Here is a 25493-nt window from a genome sequence, read left to right on the forward strand (position 1 = left end):
AGCGGGCGAAAGACTCTAATTCCCAGAGGGCAGAGCGGGAGCTGCGCCTGCGCACTCTTTGCGAGGGCGTGTATGTCTCTTGTGTCTGAGGGAGAGAGAGTGAGAGTGAGTGAGTGTGAGTGCGAGGTAGGGTGGTGGCCGTTACGTTCGGGGCAACGGCTACGGCAGTGGAGAAGTAAAAAGAGAAACAACGTCCGGCGCTTCCGTCTTCGCTCAGGCGGTGGAAAAGCTGGTAGGAAAAGGAAAGTGATTCGCTCTGGGCCTGGACTAGACCGAGTTGGGCCGGTGGGGGTGCTGGGCTATGAGCCTTTGAGGGTCGCGGAGCCAGAGCCGAGAGCCGAGAGCTATGTCTCAGCCGCCGCCGCCGCCTCCGCTGCCGCCGCCACCTCCCCCCCCCGAGGCTCCGCAAACTCCGTCGGCCTTGGCGGCGGCGGCAGCTGCTCCGGGAGGGCTTTCGAAGCGCAGAGACCGGAGGATCCTTTCCGGGAGCTGCCCGGATCCGAAGTGCCAGGCGCGTCTGTTCTTCCCGGCCTCCGGTTCTGTCAGCATCGAGTGTACCGAGTGCGGACAGCGGCACGAGCAGCAGCAGCTGCTGGGGGTGGAGGAGGTGACCGACCCGGACGTAGTACTGCACAACCTGCTGCGGAACGCGCTGCTCGGGGTGACGGGGGCCCCCAAGAAGAACACGGAACTGGTTAAGGTGATGGGCCTTTCCAACTACCACTGTAAACTGCTGTCGCCCATATTAGCTCGCTATGGAATGGACAAAAAGACGGGCCGGGCCAAGCTTCTCCGGGACATGAACCAGGGCGAACTGTTTGACTGTGCGCTGCTGGGCGATCGGGCCTTTCTCATAGAGCCAGAGCATGTTAACACGGTGGGGTACGGCAAGGACCGCTCCGGAAGCCTCCTGTATTTGCATGACACTCTGGAGGATATCAAGCGGGCTAATAAGAGTCAGGAATGCCTCATTCCGGTGCATGTGGATGGAGATGGACACTGCCTGGTGCATGCCGTGTCTCGGGCTCTCGTAGGCCGGGAGCTCTTCTGGCATGCCCTGAGAGAGAATCTTAAACAGCACTTTCAGCAGCACCTGGCCCGATATCAAGCCCTGTTCCACGACTTTATTGATGCTGCTGAGTGGGAGGACATTATCAACGAGTGTGATCCTCTGTTTGTGCCCCCTGAGGGTGTTCCCTTAGGCCTGAGGAACATCCACATATTTGGCCTGGCTAACGTGTTACATCGTCCTATAATTCTGTTAGATTCCCTCAGTGGCATGAGAAGCTCAGGCGATTATTCAGCCACCTTTCTTCCTGGGCTTATACCTGCAGAGAAGTGCATGGGGAAAGATGGTCATCTGAACAAACCAATCTGTATTGCATGGAGTAGCTCTGGTAGAAACCATTATATTCCCTTGGTAGGCATCAAAGGGGCTGCTTTGCCCAAACTACCTATGAATTTACTTCCTAAAGCATGGGGTGTGCCTCAGGACCTTATTAAAAAGTATATCAAACTTGAGGAAGACGGGGGTTGTGTTATTGGAGGAGACAGAAGTTTGCAAGATAAATACTTACTTAGGCTTGTTGCTGCTATGGAAGAAGTCTTTATGGACAAACACGGTATCCATCCTAGTTTGGTTGCTGATGTGCATCAGTATTTCTACAGAAGGACTGGGGTGATAGGAGTCCAGCCCGAAGAAGTTACAGCAGCTGCTAAAAAGGCAGTAATGGATAATCGCCTTCACAAATGTTTGCTCTGTGGTGCCCTTTCTGAACTTCATGTTCCTCCAGAGTGGTTGGCTCCAGGAGGGAAACTGTATAACCTGGCAAAAAGTACTCATGGACAGCTGAGGCCTGACAAAAATTACAGCTTTCCCTTGAACAATTTGGTTTGCTCATATGATTCAGTGAAAGATGTTCTGATACCAGACTATGGACTGAGTAATCTAACAGCTTGTAATTGGTGTCATGGCACATCTGTGCGAAGGGTCAGAGGAGATGGATCTATTGTATATTTGGATGGAGACAGAACTAATTGTAGGTCCACTGGTGGCAAATGTGGATGTGGATTCAAACACTTTTGGGATGGTAAAGAGTATGACAATCTACCAGAAGCTTTCCCTATTACTTTGGAATGGGGAGGAAGAGTGGTCAGAGAAACAGTGTATTGGTTCCAGTATGAAAGTGATCCATCTTTGAATAGTAATGTTTATGATGTTGCAATGAAGCTTGTTACCAAGCACTTTCCAGGTGAATTTGGGAGTGAAATTCTAGTTCAGAAAGTTGTTCACACCATATTGAATCAGACTGCCAAAAAGAATCCTGATGATTATACTCCTGTAAATATTGATGGTGCTCATGCCCAAAGAGTTGGAGATGTACAAGGTCAAGAATCAGAGTCTCAGCTCCCAACTAAAATTATTCTTACCGGACAGAAAACCAAAACTTTGCACAAGGAAGAGTTAAATATGAGTAAAACTGAAAGAACTATTCAACAGAATATTACAGAACAGGCTTCTGCAATGCAAAAACGGAAAACAGAGAAGTTAAAACAAGAACAAAAAGGACAGCCCAGAACTGTTTCTCCCACTGCCATTCGTGATGGTCCATCCTCTGCACCTGTTACCCCTACCAAGGCTCCCTATTCACCTACAACTTCTAAGGAGAAGAAGATCCGAATAACAACTAATGATGGTCGCCAGTCCATGGTTACACTGAAGTCTTCAACAACCTTTTTTGAGCTTCAGGAAAGTATTGCTAGAGAATTCAACATTCCTCCATATTTACAGTGTATTCGATACGGCTTTCCTCCTAAAGAGTTAATGCCGCCACAGGCAGGAATGGAAAAGGAGCCTGTTCCTTTACAGCACGGTGACAGAATTACAATAGAGATTCTAAAAAGCAAAGCAGAAGGCAGTCAGTCCGCTACAGCACACTCAGCCCACACTGTGAAACAAGAAGAGATTGCTGTTACTGGTAAACTGTCATCCAAGGAGCTTCAGGAGCAAGCTGACAAAGAGATGTATTCCTTGTGTCTTTTAGCAACATTAATGGGTAAGATCAATTTGACTATTAGGTGGTATATCTTAAATTATGAATATACACTTGAGCTTTTCTGTTGTCTTTGGGGGAAATCTGTGGTCACTGTAAATATTTCATTCTAAATTTTAGGGGAAAATTATTTTCTTTAGTATTTTGACAGTTGTTAATGTGATTGTTAAATGAATATTAGGATGACATAACTACAAAGTGAGAATAGTTCCTCAGTTGTCACTAGATTATTTAAACATATCTTATTTTTACAATTTTTAACAGACATACAGTGTGTCTAAATAACCTTTTAATTCTCCCTTGCCATCCCCCCAAGCTCTGTTCAGCCTATCTTGCTCCTTTTTCATTTATTTTTAAATTTCATTTCCCTGCTGTCATGTGATTTCAGGACTTCCTGCTTGATGAATTGCAGTTTCTGGTGTTTATATTCTCTATGTACTATGACCTAGTAGTCTTTCTCTTCCATCTCCTTTTCTTCCTTTCTCAATCCATCACATTTTCCTTATATGTACACTAGGGTTTGTGTTTGGATAATTTCAGTGCTAAGTGTATCTATGCCATTGATTATAATGAACTATTATGTAGTTCATGAGAAACTTAAAAAACAGATAGATGATAATGAAGTTAAAAAGCATTTCTTTTAAGTAATTCAGCATAAATTAAAAGAAAATATATTATCAACCAGAGCTTTAGATGTTTTGGGACATTGTCTAGTGGTGCACATTTTGTGTTATCTTTATTTGCTTACTCTTTTTTTTTTTTTTTTTTTTTTCAGTTCACTGTTACTGTGCTTTACCAAGTCTTCAAAATATGAAGTGAAATTTAAATGTTAGATATGAGAAGGGCCTTATTTTTGCTAAGATTAGAATTTTCTTTTTTTTTTATTTTAGAAGTAAAAGAACAAAAACATATTAAGAAATAACCATTTGCAAAGTAGCACAAGAATAGTACAAGCAATACTGAGTTACAGACAAGGTGACAAGGAATTAACAATGGTTGTATTACATATTGATAACTTCAAAGTGGTTACTCAGGATAGAATTTTCAACTAGAGAGATGATCTGAGTTTTGATTCTGTAAGGGATACTAAAGAGTAGTGAATTGAGCATTGACTTATCATAATGAAGATTATTTATTCTTGGTTTGCTAATTTGGGGGACTAGCAGTTAACTTGAGATCTAAAAACTACAAATTTATAATTTGGTACTGTTGAATTTTAGTTTGGCAGACATAGTAATTGAATTAGAGGATATGTCAGGAACTGTCTTAGGACCTTTACACACTTCTCCTTTTTTTGGGTACTGGGAATTGAACTCAGGAGCTTACACTTGCCAGGAAGGCACCATGTCACTGAGCTATATCCCTGGCCCCTCCTTTACATACTTCTCTCCCTCAGAGATTTTCATTTCTTAAGAGACTGGATGGAATAGAGGAAAGATTGTGTGATCTTTAGAGTTAGAAAGACCTAGAATTTGAACCGTGGCTTAACTACTTACTAGCTTCGTGATTTCAGGCAAGCTGTTTCACTTCACAGTACTTTAGTTGTCTCTGCTATACATAATGCCCCTTTTAGTTGATATGTAAGACTAATAATGGTACATTATTCCTAGAACTCTGAAAATTAAATACCATCCTCACAGAATGAATAAAATCAGATATATGCAGAAGACATTTTAAAAGACTGGCAGTCGTCCAGGTCAAAAACAGAAAAGAGAAGGTTTTACTCAATACAGAGTGAGTTCCTGAGGACGAGGCCCACATCTTCTCCAACCCTGTATACTCAGTACCTAGTAGATTACCCAGCAGGTAGTTGCCACTTGGAAATTTTAAAAATTGAATTCAGTAGATGACACTGACATATCTAAAAAAAGGCTGTATCTGCAGAAATGGGATGGATGGTCAGCATTGGACATTGAAAAGGTCTGAAAAGCAGAATTTGGTAATGCTTATGCACTGCTGTACAAGGGATAAAGGAACATCATCTGAGGCTCCTGATAATTCTGGTAACCAGAAAGGTAATCTTTGCTGAGAGGCAGGAATGTTTGATCAGCCCTGACCATGGGCTCTCTGAAAGATCTTAGTCCCTTTACCTGATCCATATTCATTAAGCATTTATTTTTATTCATTTAGCTTCCTGATAATAAATTTTAATATACAGGTAAGAATGCCCATGAGGATTATTTTTTTTAGAAGGTTATGTTGTCCATTGTGGGTAAATAAATTGCTATGAGTGGGATATGATGAGTGGTCTTAATAGTCTGATCAGTGTGATTATATATTTCATAAGGAAAATTAGTAACCTATAACCCTGGCTTATAAGTGCTTTTTTGAGTCTGAATTGAGCTTCCTGGACAGGAATATCCGAGAACTACACTGAGAGCTGCAATCAGTGAGTTCACCAACATAATGCTTTCATAATGCTTTCTGGTCTCCTCTCTTTTTACCTCTAGTATTGATGTTGCTGTACACAAATCTACAGTATTTTTCTCCTTTGTCTCTCAGCTCTTCTTTCTTGCTTACATTGATTTCTTTTTGTATTGAGGATTGAATCCAGGGAGTGCTGAGCTGTATCCCTAGCCCTTTTATTTTATGTATTTATTTTTTGAGACAAGGTCTTGCTATTGTAGTTCAGGCTGACCTTGAATTCACTATGAAGCCTAGGCTGGCCTCAAACTTGTGGTGATCCTCCTGCCTCAGTGTCCCACGTGTTAGGATTACAGGTGTATGCCTCCACGCCTTGATGCCCTTTTTAATTTTTAAGACAGTCACACTAAGTGCCCTGACTGGCCTCAAACTTTCAATTCTCCTGCCTTGGCCTCTCCAGTAGCTGGGATTACAGGCATATACCACCGTGCCTGACTGACATGTTTCTTTCTCTTCTACTTCCACTGCCAACACAAAGTTTAAGTGTAAAGAGATGTTTGGTAATTTTATAGTAGTAGCACTTGAGAGGCTTTCTTATTTAAAGTCAGTGGCTTTTTTTTTTTCTTTTTTGAGACACAGTCTCACTGAGTCACTAAGATACTCAGACTGGGCTCAAGTTTGTGATTCGCCTGCTTCAGCCTCCCAGAGTAATGGGATTACAGATGTGAGCCAACATGCCTGGCTGCTGGTCCTCTACAAATACTAGTTTTCTGTTACTGTCTTATCACAATTTGAAATAGATACAAGATATTCTTAATAAAAAGTTATGTGCTTATAAAAATATCAAGTTTGGTATAGTTACATACATCCAACGGTGTGTAAGGAATGCTGGGGAATTACTGATGTTCAGAGTGGGAAGGGCTGGAGAATGACACGGACTATTTAGAAAACTGCAGATTTCAAAGTGTAGAAATTACATTGTGGATTACCGAATGGGAGCTAAGCTGCTCCTATGTTAGTTTAGAGAATAACTTATCAAGCTTTATGCTGTGCAAAGAACAATCTTCTCATTGAAGTTTAGGTTTAAATATCACCTTTTAAATTTTATTTTTATTAGTACATGTTTACAGTATATGATTATATTCATCGTAGAGAGTTGGTACATGTACATAACACATCTTAATTCTTTTTTCATCCCCTTCCCCCCTCCATCTGTTTGTAAGCCTTCTATTTGGAAAAGCTCTCTCTCTTTGTCTCCTATTTGTATTTTATTTTGCTTCTTTATTCACCCTTTGGGTTTTCATATAGGAGACACCATGTGATATTTAAGCTTATTTGTCTTATTTATTTCACTTAACATTATTGTATGTGAGTACATCCATTTTCCTATATGTGACTCAAACTTACCCTTCTTTATGGCATAGTAGTACTTCATTGTGTATAGATAACACATTTTCTTTATTCATCTGCTGATGGATATATATAGGCTGCTTCATGATTTAGCTTTTGTGAGTTGTGCTGCTAAATATCACTTCTTAAGGGTTTGAAAGACTTTTGCTGACTATTCTAAGTCCCTTTATTATTGTACCCTGTTCATTTTTATTACAGCACAAGTTTTAATGATCTTATTTGTCCTTCCTCACTAGATTTTAAGGCCACCAAGGTAGGGTGCTATAGCCTGTTTTATTCACAAATGAATACCTTATCACCTAGTACAAGGTCTGGCACATAGTGGGTACCAAGTATATGTGTGCTGAATGAATGAATGAAGATTATTTCAGCAAAATGAATATATGCTGAGGTGAAGACTGTTGCAGGTACAAAGATCAGTGAGACACAGGCCTTGCCTTCCATAAACGTAGCTGCATGATCCCCACTGAGGGAGTCCCATACTTTTGTAATTTTTGGCAACACGTTGCCAGTTTTCTTTCACATAGACATAAAATTATAAAACCTCCAAATATGACCAGTACAGCATTTTAGAAAACTTCCTGTTTGATTAAATTATATATATATGTGTACAAGGAATTGTGTATCTTCATTAAATAAGGCCGACTGTTTAATAGCTAAGAATATGTGCTTTACTTTTGCTTTTAAATAGAACATTCATTAAATAGAATTTATATCTACTATTTATATCAACAAAACCATAAGTCCTTTGCATTAGTCTTTGGCTTAATGATAACCATTCATAGAAGTAGTCACATTGCATCAGATGATAGTAGTATAAAAGGGAAAAAAATCTTCTACCTGTATTATCTCATGTTTTAGTCTGTTCTATCCAGAACACCAGAGGATGTTGAATTTAAATTTTTGCAGACTGTCATCTTCATTTTTTATGTAGTAACTTGAATTACCCCAACTCTGGCTTTACAAAATGTTACTGAAATTTCTTGTACATCAGTTATTTGTGGGTTTGTGTGTGTGTGTGTGTGTGTGTATTAGATATGATAGGTAGTACATGATCCATAAATAGTAGGCTAATTTCTTTTTTCTAAGTATTGTATTGCATTAAGTTTCTAGTGTTTTTTGTAGTTCTGGGTATAAAACCCAGGGGCAGTACCCCTGCACTATATCTCCAGCCATTTTTATTTTTTATTTTGAGATAGGGCCATAGTTGGTCAGGTTTGCCGTAAACTTGTGATCCTCTTCCCTCAGTCTCCAGAATAACTGGGATTACAGGTATGTGCCACTACACCTGGATTTTTTCTTCTCTTTCTTCTTCTTAAAAACAGAATTTATTAGTTTGGAATTACTCAAATGGAATTTAAAGACTACTTGTAATATATGTATCTTATTTTACTGCAAAGTTACCATCCTTTAAGAAGTTGGGAAACTTGTTTGATTTTGACATGTTTTCTTTTCCTGAAGAACGCTGTGTGACTTTTTAAATATGGTTTAGATCAAGAATGTCTCCCAAAAGCCTCATATATTCATACATGGGGCTTTTGGAAGGTAATTGGATCATAAGGAGGACATACCTCACTCACTGTTAGGAGGTGGGGTCTGACAGGAAGAGGCAGGACACTGGGGATGACCGGGAAGGGTGTATCTCCCTCTCCAGTGTGAGCATCTTTCCTCTGCCAGACCCTCCCACCGTGCCTTCCTGGCTTAGAACTGGCCAACTATAGACTTAAAATATGAGCCAAGGGCTGGGGATTTAGCTCAGTGGCACAGCGCCTGCCTGGCAAGCGCAAGGTCATGAGTTCGAATCCCAGTACCAGAAAAAAAAAAATATGAGCCAAAATATATGTTTCCCTTGTTAAGTTGCAGTTGTCCGGTGTTATATCTCTGTGGTGGTACTGGGGATTGAACTCAGAGCCTTTGCACTGGGCTACATTCTAGCCCTGATTTTATATTTTGAGACAGACTCTTACTAAGTTGCATGATTACCCAGGCTGGGCTTGAATTTGCTGTATTCCTGACGCAGCCTGCAAGATGCTGGGATTACAGATGTGTGCCCCCACACCCAGGTTGGTTTTAATGTATACTTTAAAAGTTAGCTGGGCATGTGGGTGCAGGTTATAATCCAAGCACTCTGGAAGCTGACGCAGGAGAATCGAGAGCTTGAGGCCAACTTGGGCAACATGAAGAAACCCTCTCTTAAAACAACGAAATACAGGAAATACAGTACCAAAAGAAAAAACAAAAACAAAAACCCTGACCAAAAAAACCAATGTTTTGTAATTTTATAATATCTCTCCTTTTTTTGGTGTTGCTGGGGACTGAACTCAGGACCCTGTGCAAGTTGTTAAGTGAAGTCCTACCACAGGGCTATAACTCCAGCCCTTTAATACACTAGGTGTCCATAAATGCCTCAAGGTTTTCCAGAATCACACTTGAGCCTTAGATACTTATTTCTCAGATGACACTGAATCTCACTATTATTGCATCTTTGTTTTTCTTCAGATAGTGGATGACTTGAAAGTTTCAAATTTAGTAGTACTTACACATATTATTATTCCTTTTACACCATCTGACAGGTGTTTTGTTGATTTATATAGAGCATATTTGTAATGGGGACAGATAGGAGGTTGGATAGAAAGTAACGCATATAGATATATATTAAAATAAATGTATATGTTGTAAATCGCTATTTTACATAGTCGCACTTTGAAAACTATGTTAAGTATTGATTATATTCCTATCTGTGCTCAACTATTTAATACCTTTTATTTCTCTTCATATTTTTTCAATTACAAGATAATATTTTTTAAAATTCAAAGAATACAGGCATGTGTAAAATAAAATATGGTGGTTGTCAACATTTAACATTTTCACTTATCAGAGAAATTAGTTGTTACTAGATTGGGTTGTATTCTTCCAGAGTCATGTACTTGTGCAGGTATACACAATTGAGTTTGTGTGCATGTATATGTCTTATAACTATATCCTTAATACTAATGGTGACATTACAAGCTGTGTGGCTGAATACTTTCAAGGGGCTGACTACAAGAAGAGAATCAAATATGTCCTTCTTCAAAACAGTTTTGGCTATTAATAGAATATATTTTTAGGTGGGAGAACCTACATGAAACAGAGAGGTGGCAACAATTCTTTTAGCAAGTGAGTACCTTCAGGAATCTCTTAAGTAGAAACAGTCCTGTGTTCCTACTCTAATTTAGAACTGTTAGGTGCGTATGATGGCTCACACCTGTAATCCAAGCACTCTGAGAGGGTGAGGCAGGAGGACCGCATTCAAGCCCAATCTGGGCAATTTAGTGATTTAGAGAGAACCTGACTCAAATTTTAAAAGGGCTAGTGATGCAGTTCAGTGAGAAGGCCCTCGATTCAATTCTCAGTAGAGTGGAAAAATTTAGACCTGTTTATTAAAATTATTACAAAATTTGAAATTGCTTACTCAAAATGCATTGTTTATGGTCATAGACACTTCATAGTTATTTTGGGGCATTTCTTTTGGAGTTTTTAAAGTACATATCATGTAGATGGTAAATTTTAAAATTTACTCCCTTTATAAATTGCAAAATTGAGACTTCAAATTGGCTTATAGGTTATATTTTTATTTTTAATTGTTATACAGTAATTATGTTTATGGGGTACAGGGTGATATTTCAATACATATGTATATAATGTCTAATGATAAGATGGGGGTTATGATATATCTATTACCCCAGATAATTACAGCATTTCCTGTATTGGGAATGTTCAAAATCCTTTCTACCAGCTCTTTTGAAATGTACACTTTATCAATTATAATTATCCTCTTGTGCTGTTGAACATTAAAAGTTATTTTGCCAGTCCAACCCCCATTTTCATCCTCTTTGCCTCATACCATTCCCCAAAATCACCTTTTTAAATATTTAAGGTTAGAAAATTGGAATGATGAGCTTTTAAAATCTCTTTTAATTCCATTTTATTATTAGAAAAAGAAAAATATTTCCAAACAGTTCATTTTAACATAATGGTTTAAAATTAAAAATTACTTGTTACAGAAAAAATGTGGGCAAATGAAAAGAAAAATCATCCATAATATCATTGCCATGTACATATAAACACTGTTTCAGGTAGGAGAACTGAAGGCTGTAGGAGGAAGAACTGATGGAAGATGAGTTTTGATACCTAAATATTTTCTGTATTACTACATACATGTGGTTCATAACCATTACATTTATTGTGGGGAGTTGGTATATGTACATAACCCATCTTAATTCTTTTTTGTCTCCTACCCTCCTGCCTCACCCTCTCAGAGTGCTTGGATTACAGGTGTGAGCCATCATACCCACCTAACAGTTCTAAATTAGAGTAGGAACACAGGACTGTTTCTACTTAAGAGATTCCTGAAGGTACTCACTTGCTAAAAGAATTGTTGCTCCGTCTCAGTTTCATGCAGATTCTCTCACTAAAAATATATTCTATCAATATTCAAAACTTATTTATGGTGGTGGTATAAACTTTTCTATATTTATATTCATCTAGAATATATTGTTTAAAAGTATTTTACTATCTTACTATTAAGAAACAGTTGAATTTTAACATAAAAATGGTTGGAGACTATCATAGAAAAACATACATTAACATAATATTTGCTAGAGGCTTTACCATAAGTTTACTTTCTAATGAAATGGTAGAGAAATCATTTTTCTCTCTGCTTTTACTATGAGTTTGGCTTATTTGATTCTCAAAGAAAGAACAAATGCGACTATTAGTTATACTTTATAACACTGAAGAAGAGTTAGCTGTTTCACTTTTCTTCTGGATTGCTTTTAGGCATTGTTTAAAAGGAAAAACTTCATTTGTAATATTTATTTTATACATCATTCAGTTAATAGTAAGAGTGCTCCTGTTTGTTCAGTAGTGCCAGGTCCTGGGAATAGAAAGTCTGATAGGCCACTGACTTTAGCCTGAATCTGAAAATGTTTTTGTTTAGAAAGGGCAAAAGAGAAAGTAAGCTAAATTAGCCTGCAGCATTGTTGGACCCTGGTATCCATATATATATGTATATATATATGTATATATATATACATATATATGAAAAACAAAGGACAGCTATCCAAGCACCTTTCAGAAAAATCTTAAAGGAAGTGATACCTAGTTTTTTTTTATTGCTACATATATGTGGTACATGCCCATTACATTTATTGTGGGGAATTGGTACATGTACATAACCCATTTTAATTCTTTTTTTGTCCCCTACCCTTCTCATTCCCCCTTTTTTCCTCCATCCTTTTTCCTGCCCCTTCCTTCCCCATACACAAAGCAGTTATTGGCCTTTAGGAAACTGGAGCATTTTGACAGTATTGCTTTGTAAAAATCAGGGCAGGGTATGATGTGAGATGGGGAGGCAGGTAAGGGCCAGCCAGAAGAGTGCCTCATATACCAAGTGAAAGGAACTTGTATTTCATCATATGCTTTTGAGGAATAGTAAAGGTTTAACTAGGAAGGCTGTATGGAGGAGGGATTTGCAGAGGAAAAGACTTGAGGGAAACCTGCTTCTGCCGTAGTAGCACAAAGCTAGGCAGCAGACAACCAGGGCAGTAGTAACAGAGAGAAATGCAGTGGAGACTTGTGTGAGTCTTGTGGACTCACATAACTTGGGCGAAGTAACTGATACCTAGTCTTTTTTCTCATTTCTGGTATCAGCAAACATCACTTCAGTTGGAGGTCATTGTACCAAAGGAAGTAACTTACCTATTTTTTTTCTCTAACCAGTTGTTGATGCCAGAAGTTTCTACGAGAAAAGAATATGAATAGGCCATCAAATTTATTTTAACATAATTTGACCTCTAGTGGAGTTTTAATACTGGGAAAGGCATAAGCTTTGGATATGTGGAATTCATATCCTGGCTTTAGCAATTATTACTAGGTGTGTGGTCTTGGAAGAGTTATGTGACCAATCTGAGTTTGTGTCCTTGTCTGTAAACTAGAGTTTAGTTGTGATGAGTAAATAAGTCTGTATAATTGCCTTCCCAGAGAACTAGGTACAGAATAGAGATTCAGATAGTATTTATCCTTCCCTCAAGTCAGGTGAAGGGAGTCAAAATTGGTTCTTGAGGGAGGGGAGTTGAAAAAAAGCTGTTAGTCTAATGTATAAAATTAATATATATGTACAGTATATAAACATACAGTACTATATTATCTGTAGCCTTCAAATGTCATGGGCAATGGGGCAGGTTAGGAACAATGGCTCTTTAAGGGGAGATAATGAAAATAAGGTGAGAAATACTGTAGTGTAGAGTAACTGATCTCCTTGCTTAGAGATTAATCATGTATGTGAAGTATTAAGAAGTGTGATTTTTTTTCTTGTTAGTATACAGGTGATCAATTCTGAGGAGTTAATCATTTTGGCAACTGTTCAGAGTCTTACTCCTCCCGAAAAATGTTACTATGCATTTTTTATGCCTTCCAAATAAATGATATCCTTAAAATATGCTGAAGTACATTTAGGATAACAATTAAAAGAAAAATTATCATTATAGAAATAATTTATGCAAATAAAATTTAATGATAAGTTCAGCAATCAGAGCTTCTACCAAGAATTATAAATATTTCTGTATTTGGTGCTTTTAATATTCTTTAGAATTTTAGATTAAACTTCCATGTATCTTCTGGTACATATAGGCATTCTAGTAATAGTACTGCATCATTGGTAAAATACATGTTTAGTTGAGGAGTTTTTTGGGTTTTTTTTGTTTTTTTCTTTTTTTTAGGTACTGGCAATCGAACTCAGGACCTTGCACTTGCCAGGCAGGCACTTATGCTGCTGAGCTATATCCCAAAGCCCCATATATGTTTAGTTGAATGTTTTGGTTCGCTGAAACTTCAAGTGCTAAGATTTTTAAAATTTGTATATTAACTGACATATTGAAGGTAACTTTAGCCAACTGCCATACAAATTCATATTCTTGTTTGTTTATGAATGTGGGGAGAGATTGTATATACAGTGATTAATTAGCATCAGCAATTATTGTCATACAAAGTTCAGATTCAACAGTATAATTTTCTAAAAGACAAAAGTTAACCTTTCTACGTTAAAAATAACTAGAAGTATTTCTAATAACAGTAGTACATACACAGTAGCATTTAAAAATAATGAAATACGCAGAAGCAAAGAGAACCTTATTTCAAAAACAAAAAGTAATGTTTATATTCCTTCCATTCTTTGACTTCTTCAAAAGTGATTATCGTTCTCAGTGGTTTTTTGTTTGTTTGTTGGGTTTTGTGCTAGGAATTGAACCTAGAGCAGTCTCATGCATGCTAAGCGCATGCTCTAACACAGAGCTCTGCTCGCAGCCCCATCATTCTCCATTTTTTAATTTAAATGTATCAAAGAATGTTTTTGAAAAAATGTATTTGTGAATTAGTAATCTGTCTGTAGATACTTTGTGGGCTTTTAAAGGTTATTTTAAATTTCTTCAAATCTTTTCTCCCTTAATTTCTATTTTGAGAAAGCAATTTCTATTTTGAGAAAGTCATCTTCAGAAAAACAAAATCCAGTTTCTTTTGTTCAATCTGCCTATTTTTTTCCCCTAGACTCTTTTAATTTACTTGGCTTTAACATAAACATGCAACTTTGTATTCTATTTTAAAAGTACAAATCTTTCTATGGCCTTTTTAAAATTCTGGTCCAGAGCTTACAAACTAGTCTTTTAAGCAGGATTGAGTCTTCAGATATATTTTGTTTAATATGTGCAGCATTGACTCATGCAGCTTTAAAGACATTTTTTAATTAGAGTCTACATTTACAACTTGATAGAATTCATATTGAATATTTAGATTTCTGTTCTGTTTTGAAAATCATATGGCTTTGAAATAGTGGGTGTGTACCCTTCCATGACAGCATTTGGCAGTGGGCGTCATCTTTAAATAGTCCATGTATTTCCTTGTGTGCCACAGTCCTGTCACTGTATCATCTCTCCATTTTACCTAGCTGCTTCACTCACTTAGAAGCTCTGCCTTTCAGTCTGTGTTCTAGGCTAATCATATTAAAGCAGCCCTAGGTTTCAGAAGTTTGTTTGTTAAAGCAGCCCTGGGAGCAAACTTATTTCTTACACTGTATCTGCTTTTGTCTTACAGGAGAAGATGTGTGGTCTTATGCGAAGGGACTTCCTCACATGTTTCAGCAGGGTGGTGTATTCTACAATATTATGAAGAAAACCATGGGTATAGTTAATTTCTGACTTTATTATTAGATAATATTTCCACCTAAACTATTATAAGATTAAGAAAATTCAAATACTACTATATTAAAAATATTTCTAGCTAGGCATGGTGGTATATGCCTATAGCCACAGGAGGCTGAGGTAGAAAGATTGCTTGAACCTAGGAGCTAGAAACCAGCCTGGGCAATATAGGAGACCCTGTGTTTAAAACACACACACATACCTACACACTTGTGTGTATGTATGAATCTATATATATTTACACATACATATGTATAAATGGATATATAGATCTCTATGTGTATGTATATGTGTGTCTTGTACACACATCCAAAGCTTATTAGTTAAGTAGAGAGTCTTCATTAGCAGTCTGCTTTATTAAAATAGATTATTATCCTGACATGGTTACTTGTGTTTTCTGCTATATTATTATTAAATATTTTCTATCACTTTCTGACTTATATTTTTTCATCTAAATTATGTGAATGATTTTTAACAACTAAAGACAAATTGTGAAATTTGAAGTTGTTTATTTATAATGTTAGTAACTTGCCCAGAAGCAGAAAATATAGTATCTTGGTTATGCTCTGTTTTGGCTATGATTAAAATATATCTCAGTTTTAGGTTTTAGGAAATAGCTCATTTTACATTGAGTTTTTTATGTTGTGAATTATTTGTAAAGATATATACACTTGTATGTAAGCATAAGAAAGAGATTGCCAGGGCATATGTTTAGACCTTACATATTCAAAGATTTGACATGATTGCATTTGGCCTCAGATTTGTCACTCTAGCTTATCTCGTTATTCTACCTACCTGGACTCTACAAACAGTTAAATGCAAAATCTGTTTTGTAATTTTCATTTCTTCCTCAGACACATTTTTTCTTTTTTTTTATTAAAACCCCTTCAACTTGACTATTATAGGAACATGTAAAAATAGCCAGAATATTGTAATCAAATCCCATTACCTACCACCCAGCTTGAACAATTATCTGCACATCTCTTTCTCAACTGAACTGTTCTAAAGCAACTCTCAGAGATAATATAATTTCATCTGTATCAGTGTGTATCTCTAAAGGTAAGGGCTCTTTTTTTCTTCAAAAAGAAAACCTCAGTACTATTATCATATATAAAACATAAATTTATTTTTCCAGTGGTAGGGCTTAACCCTTACACCTCAGGCATGCTGCATGTATGTTGTATCCCTAAGGTTCATTCCCAGCTCCCTAAACAATAATTTTTATTATCACCCAATAGTGTTAAATTTCTTTGACATTTGATTCTTTCCAAAAAATGCTGCTTTTGGGAACCAAAGAATACCTTTCTGTTCTTTTTTCTTTTTTAAAAACAGGTGTTTTGTTTTGTGGTACTGAGAATTGAACATAGAGCCTTCACTGAGCTATATCCCCAACTTGTTTGTTTGTTTGTTTATTTTTGAGGTAGGATCTCACAAAGTTGCTAAGAGTTGCCCAAATTGGGTTTGAATTTGTGATCCTCCTGCCTCAGTCTCCCTGAGTGCTGACATTACAGGCATGTACCACCACACCTATATTGAGGCACAATATATATGGAGTAAAACTTGCCTTTCTTAGATATTCAGGTACAGGTTTTGTATATATTGTCAGAAATGCTTAGGAATGGAAATCTTTTGGATTTTGGATATTTTTGGTTTTGGAATATTTACACAGTGAGTTATCTTGGGGATGGGATCCAAGTCTAAACATAAAATTCATTTATGTCTTATAAACACCTTATGTACATAGACCGAAGGTATTTTTATACAGTATCTTAAGTAATTTTGTGTGTGAGACAGTTTCATGATATGGAATTTTTGTCTGGTGGCATCATGTTGGCACTCAAAAAACTTTCAGCAAGGTGTGGTGGTGCATTCCTGTAATCTCAGCACTTGGGAGGCTGAGGCAGGAGGATTGCAGTGAGTTTGAGGCCAGCCTGAACTGCAGAGTGAAACTCTGTCTCCAAAAAAAAAAAACTTCCAAATTTTGGAGCATTTGAGATTTCAAATTATTGTATTAGGAAGGCTCAGTCTGTATATAAATATATCCATTTATATAGCTAGAAATGTATAAAGTCTTTAACCATCAATCAAGATGGAGAATATTTTCTTACCACTCCAAAAGGTTGTTTTGTGCTTCTCTGTAGTCAGCAACTTTTCTCTAACTCCCAAACCCTGGCAGCCACTAATTTGTTTTATGTATTTACCGTTTTCATATTACCATATAAGTGGAATCATGTAATTTAACATTTTGTGTCTGGCTTCTTTGATTTAGCATAGGAGTTGGCCAGCAGGGACCTGAGGTCTGCATCAGGTCTCTTGCCTGTTGTATATAGTGTTTTATCAGAATACAGCCATCGTCATGTTTACATATTGAGCATGACTGCTTTTGCACTGCAGTAGCAGAATTAAATAATTGTGTTAGTGACCTTACGGTCCACAAAATGTAAAGTATTTATCATATTGCTCTTTATGGAAAATAATTGCCTGTTTTTGTTTTGTTTTTCATTAAAATGGGAAAGAGGTTTATTTTGGCCCATGCTTCTGGTTCAGAGTCCAAGAACTAAGTATCTGTGATCCAAGGTCTGATGACCTTTTGCTGGCAAAGTACTGAGGCAGGCAGCACGGGACATGACATGGCAGGAGAGAGGGAGTATGTTAATGCCCAATTTCTATTTTAATACACATTTGAGATTTGTCTGTCTCATTTCATATATTAGTAGCTTATTCTTTTATTGCTGAGTAATATGTCATTGATTGGATATCTCATATTTTAAAAATGCATAACCAGCCAAGGGACATTTGAACTGTTTTCAGTTTTTAGCTATTATGAATAAAGCCATTATAAACATCTATATGCACGTCTTTGTGGAAACATAACTTTGTACTCTTCTTTGGTACATGTTTAGCAGTGGGATTGTAAGGTCGTATGGTAAGTACTGTACTGTATATGTTTATAAGAGTGTACTTCCAAACCATTTTCCAAAATGTTTGGTCCATTTTGCATTGGTACGAGCATTGTATGAGTGTTTCATTTGTTTTATACCCTTGTCAGCATTTGACAGTGTGAGGTTTTGCTTTTTTAACCTTGTTATAGATTTATTATAGTACTAGCCCGTGGTGGTTTTAATGTACATTTCCCTTAAAAATGATTTTGTACATCTTTTGATATTTTCTTGCTCTTTTTTGCCTTTTCTAAAATTTTAAAACATTTTATTATTGAGTTGTGACTTTTTATGTATATTTTGGGTACACGTGATTTATTAGATAAGTGTTTAGCAAGTATTTCTCCCAGGCTTTAACTTGTCTTTTTATTCTCTTAATACCTTTTGAAGATCAGAGGTTTTTAATTTAGATAAAAGTCCACTTTATCAGTATTTTCTTTTATGTTTCATGCTTTTTTGTGTCCTAAATCTTTGCCTAAACCGAGGTCACAAAAATCATATTTCTTGTAGAAGTTTTATGGCTTTTAGGTTTTATATTTAAGTTTATAATCCAAATATACTTTGGCTATTAAATATAAGATATATTGCAAGGTATGAGTTTTTTTTTTCCTTGCAGTACTGGAGAAGAGTTTTCTTTTTAATATGTGGATATAACTATGGATTTTTTAGTGTTAGGTTTTATTCATGAAATTACCTTGTCAAAAATCAGTTGACCATGAATTGTACACTTGCAAAGGGTAACTAGTACCATGGGCAAAACATAGCTCAGTAGTTATTTTTAAATATTTGACCGCATATATGGTCTAGTACTAGAAACTCTTCCGTTTTGTTGGTCTGTGTCTCTTCTTTTGCCAGTGCCACATCTTGATGCCCGTATCTTTGCAGTCAGTGCGAGTCTTTCATCTTACTCTCTTTCAAACTTGCTTTTGGGCATTCTGGGTCCTTTGCTCATTCATATCAACTTTAGAATCAACTTGTCGATTTCTCCACAACTGTCTGCTGATATTTTATTGTGATTGCATTGAACATAGAGATCAAATCAGGGATGCTTAATATCTTGACAACATTGAGTCTTCCGACTTATGAAAATGTTATATGTATCCATTTATTTAAGTCTTTAATTTATCTCATCAAAATTTTATAATTCTTAGATACAGATATTCCATACTTTGTTAAATTTATACCTAAATACATATTTGAGTTTTTTTCATATGCTTTTAAAAAATTCCTACTTTCTGTTCTTCATTGCTACTCCATGGAAATAAAGTTGTTTTCTATAGCTTGATCTTGTGTGTACCCTGTATCTTGATAAACTAACATACTAGTTCTAGTAGCTTCTCAGCAGATTGTTTGGTATTATCTATTTAGGTCATTATGTCTTTTGCAAATAAAAGTTTTAATTCTTTTTTTCAGTTTCTGTGCCTCTATTTTTTTTTTCCTTGCCATTTTGAAAGTGGACCTTTGTGCCTTATTCCTTATCTTAGAGGGAAACATTCAACCTGTAAGTTTTTTAGAGATACCATTATAAAGTTGAAGATATTCCCTTCTGTTTCTAGGTTTGCTGACAGTTTATTGGGAATGAGCATCTATCTATTGAGATAGTTTGTTGTTGATAGGGTGAATTATGTTGCTTGAACTTTGAATGTTAAACCAACTTTGCATGCTGGATTCAATTTGCTAGTATTTTGCTGAGTGTTTTTGTAACTATGTTTATAAGAGATAATAGTCTATAGTTTTCTTACAATAATTATTTAATCAGGGTGATGTTGGTTTCACAAAATAGTGTTAGGAAGCATTTCTTCTTGTTTTTTGCTAGATTATAATAGCTTTGATTTTACATTTTAAACATTTTATTGGTATAGTTGAGGTATACATAGTGATAACATTCATCAAATGGAATTTATACCTGTACATGATATGTCTTGCTTTTTTTTCCCATTCCCCGCCCCTCCCTCCAACTGATATTATACCTTTTCAAACTGGTAGAATTCTCTAGTGAAGCCATCTATGCTTAGTATTTTCTTTGTTGGACTAGGAATTTCATTTCCTTAATAGAGTACTCCTTAAGGTTACTTCTTGAGCAAGCTTTGTTTTGTCTTTCAACAAATCTATTTCATCCGCATTAGCAAATGTATTGGCATTTCGTAGTATTTTTTTACTGTCTTTTTAATGTCTGTAGCTCTTTCATTTCTAATACTGGCGATTTGTGCCTTTTATTCCCTGACTGGCCTAGCTAATGTTTTATCAATTCTATTGATCTTTTCAAAGAAATAACTGTAGATTCATAGATTTTTCTGTTTCTGATTTCAGTTTCACTGATTTCTGTGTTTATTTTTTCTTCCTTATGCTTATGTTGGATGTGATTTGTTCTTTTTCTTCCAATATTTGTGGTAAATTTTTGTTTGTTGAGACAGAGTCTATGTTCTTGGCTGACCTTGAAGTCCAAGCCGGTCCCAAACTTTCAATGCTTCTACCTCAGCCTCCCAGAGTACTAGTACTGTGGTGAATTTATTGCTCTATTTTAATGACAGGTTCAAGTGGCAAGTCATTATTATTATCTGTGGTTAAAGAATCAAAGCCATATCAAGCCCTCCTGAACCTCAGGTATAACCTTTACCCTGCAAAATGAGGAAAAAACACCTGTCTTACTTTTTTTTTTTTGTCTTTTTAAGACAGGATTTCACTGTGCAGTTCAGGCTGGCCTGGAACTCACTTTGCAACCCAGGCTGGCCTCAAACTTGTAGCAATCCTCTTGCCTTGTCCTCCTGAGTGCTGGGATTACAGGCAGGCGCCATCTGGCCCAGCTGTTTTTTGTTTTTTTTTTTTTTTCAAATCTATCCTAACATGATTATATCTACATTTGATTAGAAATATTGCCCAGTATAAATCTGGACTATTATGATTCCATTGTTTATATTTGGAAAGGTATTTTAAATTTGTCTTTAAATGTAGTTTTCCTCTAAATTTGCTTACAGGTCTTGTTACAGAGACAAATGCAGAGATGAAAAATTCAACTTAACACTTGCATTTGTATCGTTAATTATATATTATTCAGCTTAGCTTGTGTTTGAACTTTATGAAAACTGAATTGTGTAATATACATTCTTTTGTGACTTTTGTATAACACTCCTTTAAATTAATCCTTGTTGATGGTTTCAAACACATTCATTCCCACCGTTATGTAGTACTGTGATATATCACTTAAACACAGTTTATCCACTGTTCCACTGGTGAACTTTTGGGTCATTTCCAGTTTTATTTTTCTTCTGTGACTCAGGATGTGTTTCTGTGTTTGTCTCTTTCTTTCTCTTTCTGTCTCCTCTTTTTTCCCTCTCCCTCTTTCTCTGTGAAGTACTGGTGATTGAACCTAGGGATGCTCACCTACTGAGTTACACTTCCAGCCCTTTTTTTGTATTTTTGAGACAGGGTGTCACAAAATTGCCTAGGTGGAATTTGAACTTGCAGTCCCCCTGCCTCAGCCTCAGCCTCAGCCTCCCTCAGCACTGAGTATAGGCATGTGCCACTGTCCCGGCTTCTAGTTTTTTGATATAAGGAACAATGTAGGTGCAACTAGTGATAAACATATCTTTGCTGTAAATCAGTAATGGAATTGTTGATCTGTGATACAGAAACTTTAATATACCTTGATTGTGAAAGTTCAAAAAATTTTATAAATATATAAAACAAACAGTGTATTCATTGCAAGTGAATTCTTTTCTCTGGTTATTGAAATATTCTCAAAGAGGTACATTGGAACCACTCTGGAGCTTTTTGAGGAAAGGAAGAACTATCCTTAATATCTTACAAGATTGGAGTTACCTAAAAGCATTTCAGAATTTATCCATGATCCCCCTCTCTGAATTTTATAGCACTTACTAGTACTTTTCATTTCTAACTAGTTTACTGCATATATCAGGCATACTAGCTTTGTAATTTAAATTTTAATAGCTGCATGTTACTTCCATCAAGTAGTTAGGCCATAGTTTACTTAATCATTCTCTTCATGCTGAAAATTTCTGTTGTTTCGTGGTGTTTCATTATAAATAATACTGTGATGAATTTTGGGGGGACTATAGCTTCTTCTAGGGAAAGCATCACAGCAGCAGCAGCAGAAAATAACTACAAGACCTTCTGAGTAGAATTAAAATATATTGACTCCTTGGCTTAAAGTGGATGTGCTTTGCATGTTTTCTCACTTAATCCTCACATAATCAAGAGAGATGAGGTACAGTACAGTATGCCCCTCACTATACTTAGTTGAATGTATTAGAATGATTTATTCTTAATATCTTTCATTTAAGAATTAGGATATTTTAAAATCTTTAGTCTATTTTAATTTCCAGCACAGGGAGGTTCAGTGGGTGATATCTGTTGAAACAGATTTTAAAAGCTTCCTGACCTTACAAAATTTTCTTCTTTGCTAATTTCAATTTGTGGAGCCATGGTTTATCCATATATAATTTGGAGATTGGGAGATGTAAACTGATTCCAGGATGTGCCTAGAAAAAGACTACTTAAACCACATATCTGACTCTTTCTGTGCTAAGGATTTAACCCAGGTCCTCATGCATACTGGGCAAACACTCTACGCTAGTGGCTTTAATTTTTGTATGTCTATTTCTGTCACTTTGATTTTTTTTTCAGTGTATATTGAGGATTGAACTCAGGGCCTTGTGCATGCTGAGCAAGTCTTTACCACTGAGCTACACCCGCCGGCCCCTTTTTTGGGAGGGAGAGGATGGCTTGAGATAGGTTGTTCAGGTTGGCCTTGAAAGTACCATGTAGCCCAGAGTAGCCTTGAACTTGTAGTCTTCCTGCGTCAACCTCCTTAGTGCTGGGATTATAGGCATGCACCACCACACCCAGCTCCCAGCCCTGTTTACTTTTGATTTTGATACTGGGCCTCATTAAGTGACTTAATGCCCTAGCTGGCCTGGAACTTTTGATTTTCCTCCATCAGCCTCCCAAGTAGCTGGGATTATAGGCATTGCCACCGCATATGGCTCTACCTGGAATTTTTTTAGTTGGTACTTGATGTACTATTGAAATTAATGCCTATTTGAAGTTATAATTTGAATTTTATTAAAGATAATTGTTTTCTTACTGGTTTATGTTGTATTTTTCTTATAGCTCTGCTGATTTAAGCCCCATTCTTAACACTGATAGTAGGACAATGATGATGTTTTGTTTGTAATAAAATAATTTTCTATTAATCTTGTTTTTAAACCCAGTATCTGTACATAGTTACTAAAAATTCACTATTTAACCATAATTGTCTTTACTATACTTTTTTGTTAATATATTTGCTAATGTATTAAATATCTTTTCCCCTTCTTTAGGTATGGCTGATGGCAAGCATTGCACTTTTCCACATCTACCTGGCAAAACCTTTGTCTATAATGCCTCTGAAGATAGACTGGAGTTGTGTGTGGATGCTGCAGGACATTTCCCTATCGGTCCTGATGTTGAAGATTTAGTGAAGGAGGCTGTAAGTCAGGTCCGAGCAGAGGCCACGACAAGAAGTAGGGAGTCAAGTCCCTCACATGGGCTGTTAAAACTAGGTAGTGGTGGAGTAGTGAAAAAGAAATCTGAGCAACTTCATAATGTAACTGCCTTCCAGGGAAAGGGGCATTCTCTAGGAACTGCATCCAGTAACCCACATCTTGATTTAAGAGCTAGGGAAACTCCAGTTGTAAGAAAGCATAATACAGGGTCCGACTTTAGTAACAGTTCCACTAAAACAGAGCCTCCTGCATTCACAGCTGCGCCTAGTAACAGTGAGCTTATTCGAATAGCGCCTGGAGTAACAATGAGAGACAGCAGGCAGCTTGATCCTGATTTGGTCGAAGCCCAGCGAAAAAAATTGCAGGAAATGGTTTCTTCTATTCAGGCTTCAATGGACAGGCACTTGCGGGATCAAAGTACAGAGCAGTCTCCATCTGATCTTCCTCAAAGAAAAGTGGAAGTTGCAAGTTCTTCTACGAGGTCTGCGAATCTTCAGACTGGCTTGTCTGAATCTTTTTCTTTAACTGGCGGTACTGAAAATTTGAATACAGAAACAACTGAGAGCTGTGTGGCAGATGCACTGGGGGCAGCATTTTCCACAAGGGCAAAAGCACAAAAGGGAAATTCTGTGGAGGAACCTGAAGAAATGGATAGCCAAGATGCTGAGATGACTAATACAACTGAGCCAATGGATCATTCTTGATTTAATTAGGCGCTAATAAAGGCAGAATGTTTATTGTGAATATGTAATATTTGTTGGCTGGGCCACATAACGTGATTAGTCATTTAAAATCTTGTACATATATAATTCAAAGATTATACCTTGTTATTCAGTGCATGATAGCAAGTGTGTGATTGGCAATAGCTTTTAATATACTGCTGCCCAGGCTGGCTCTGAATTCCTATAAAGTAGATATTTAGATCTGCTGAGATAAGTTTCTTTCATTTCTGTGGTTCATTGGAAGTCTTTGTAATTTCAGTTCCATGAAAGTCTTAAATGTCTCAAAAATGAAAATTCTTGTGCTAAAAATGTATGATTTCAGAAAAGACCAGAACTAGAGAGGAAATGAGATTGTGCTAATGTTGATGTTATCAGGATAACCATCCTACATTATTAGAGTGTCAAAGATTTATGTAAATTTGAAGGTTATCTAAACTAAATTAGATTTTAAAATTCTCAAAATGATTTTATTAGACAGTAATACTGACATTTCTGTGAACATAAATATATTCATAGAAATAGATGTTCTTGGCAAAAACATCTTGAGAATAGAATGTAATGATATAACATTTTGCTGATTTGAGGGGAATTGGGGAAGAATATTCTAGAATGATAATGTGATTCAGGTAGTTACTGTCTGAGCCAACATGGCCAATTGTGTGCACTAATGTTACCATTATTTTTTGAATCCTGGCCTGGTCAAATACCACCTAATTTTTTTTTTAATCTTATAGAAGAGTTGATTGTAAATTGTGGTAGAAAATTTAAAAATAATGGTAGCAGTAGTTAATTTCTAATTTTCAGAATATGTCAGATTTACAGAGAATTTATAAATAAGAATTTATCTTTATGAATGAGTTACATTTTGATCAATGGTATTTAACCTATATATGCTAAGTGTCTTTGAGCCCCTCTGAACCAAAAATGTTTCCTTTTTTATTAGAGTCCATAAGATTATCTTTATTTGTTGGCTTCACTTGGATTTGGATGCAAATTTTACTGCACCATACCCTGGTCAACTCAGCATTTGCTTAAATATTGTATTCATTAAATCTTTAGTGCCAGTTTCCTCAAGAAGCAGCTTTCATGCTTATTCCTTAGAGACAAAAGTGTTTATCTCAAGATTGGTATTGCACTAATTTATCCTGTTCTGCAGATCTGTATTCTGAAATGTACATTTCAATCTATCTCTCTCTGTTCACTGAAATTAAGTTGAATTTGAATGGATGAAAGACAAAATGTAAGTTAATACAATTTCTTTCTCAGAGCA

The 25493-nt window shown here is 36.5% G+C and overlaps 1 protein-coding gene across 1 annotated transcript; it reads left to right on the forward strand.

The window, feature by feature from the left end:
* Nucleotides 1-25493, forward strand: Vcpip1 (valosin containing protein (p97)/p47 complex interacting protein 1). The gene is made up of 3 exons (XM_005392147.2): nt 1-3056; nt 14952-15038; nt 23337-25493. The coding sequence occupies exons 1-3, from the start codon at nt 347-349 to the stop codon at nt 24203-24205; spliced, it is 3666 nt and encodes a 1221-aa protein (XP_005392204.1). The 5' UTR covers nt 1-346; the 3' UTR covers nt 24206-25493.

This window comes from Chinchilla lanigera, unplaced genomic scaffold, assembly GCF_000276665.1.
Source record: "Chinchilla lanigera isolate Chin_1 unplaced genomic scaffold, ChiLan1.0 scaffold00043, whole genome shotgun sequence".
NCBI lineage: Eukaryota > Metazoa > Chordata > Mammalia > Rodentia > Chinchillidae > Chinchilla > Chinchilla lanigera.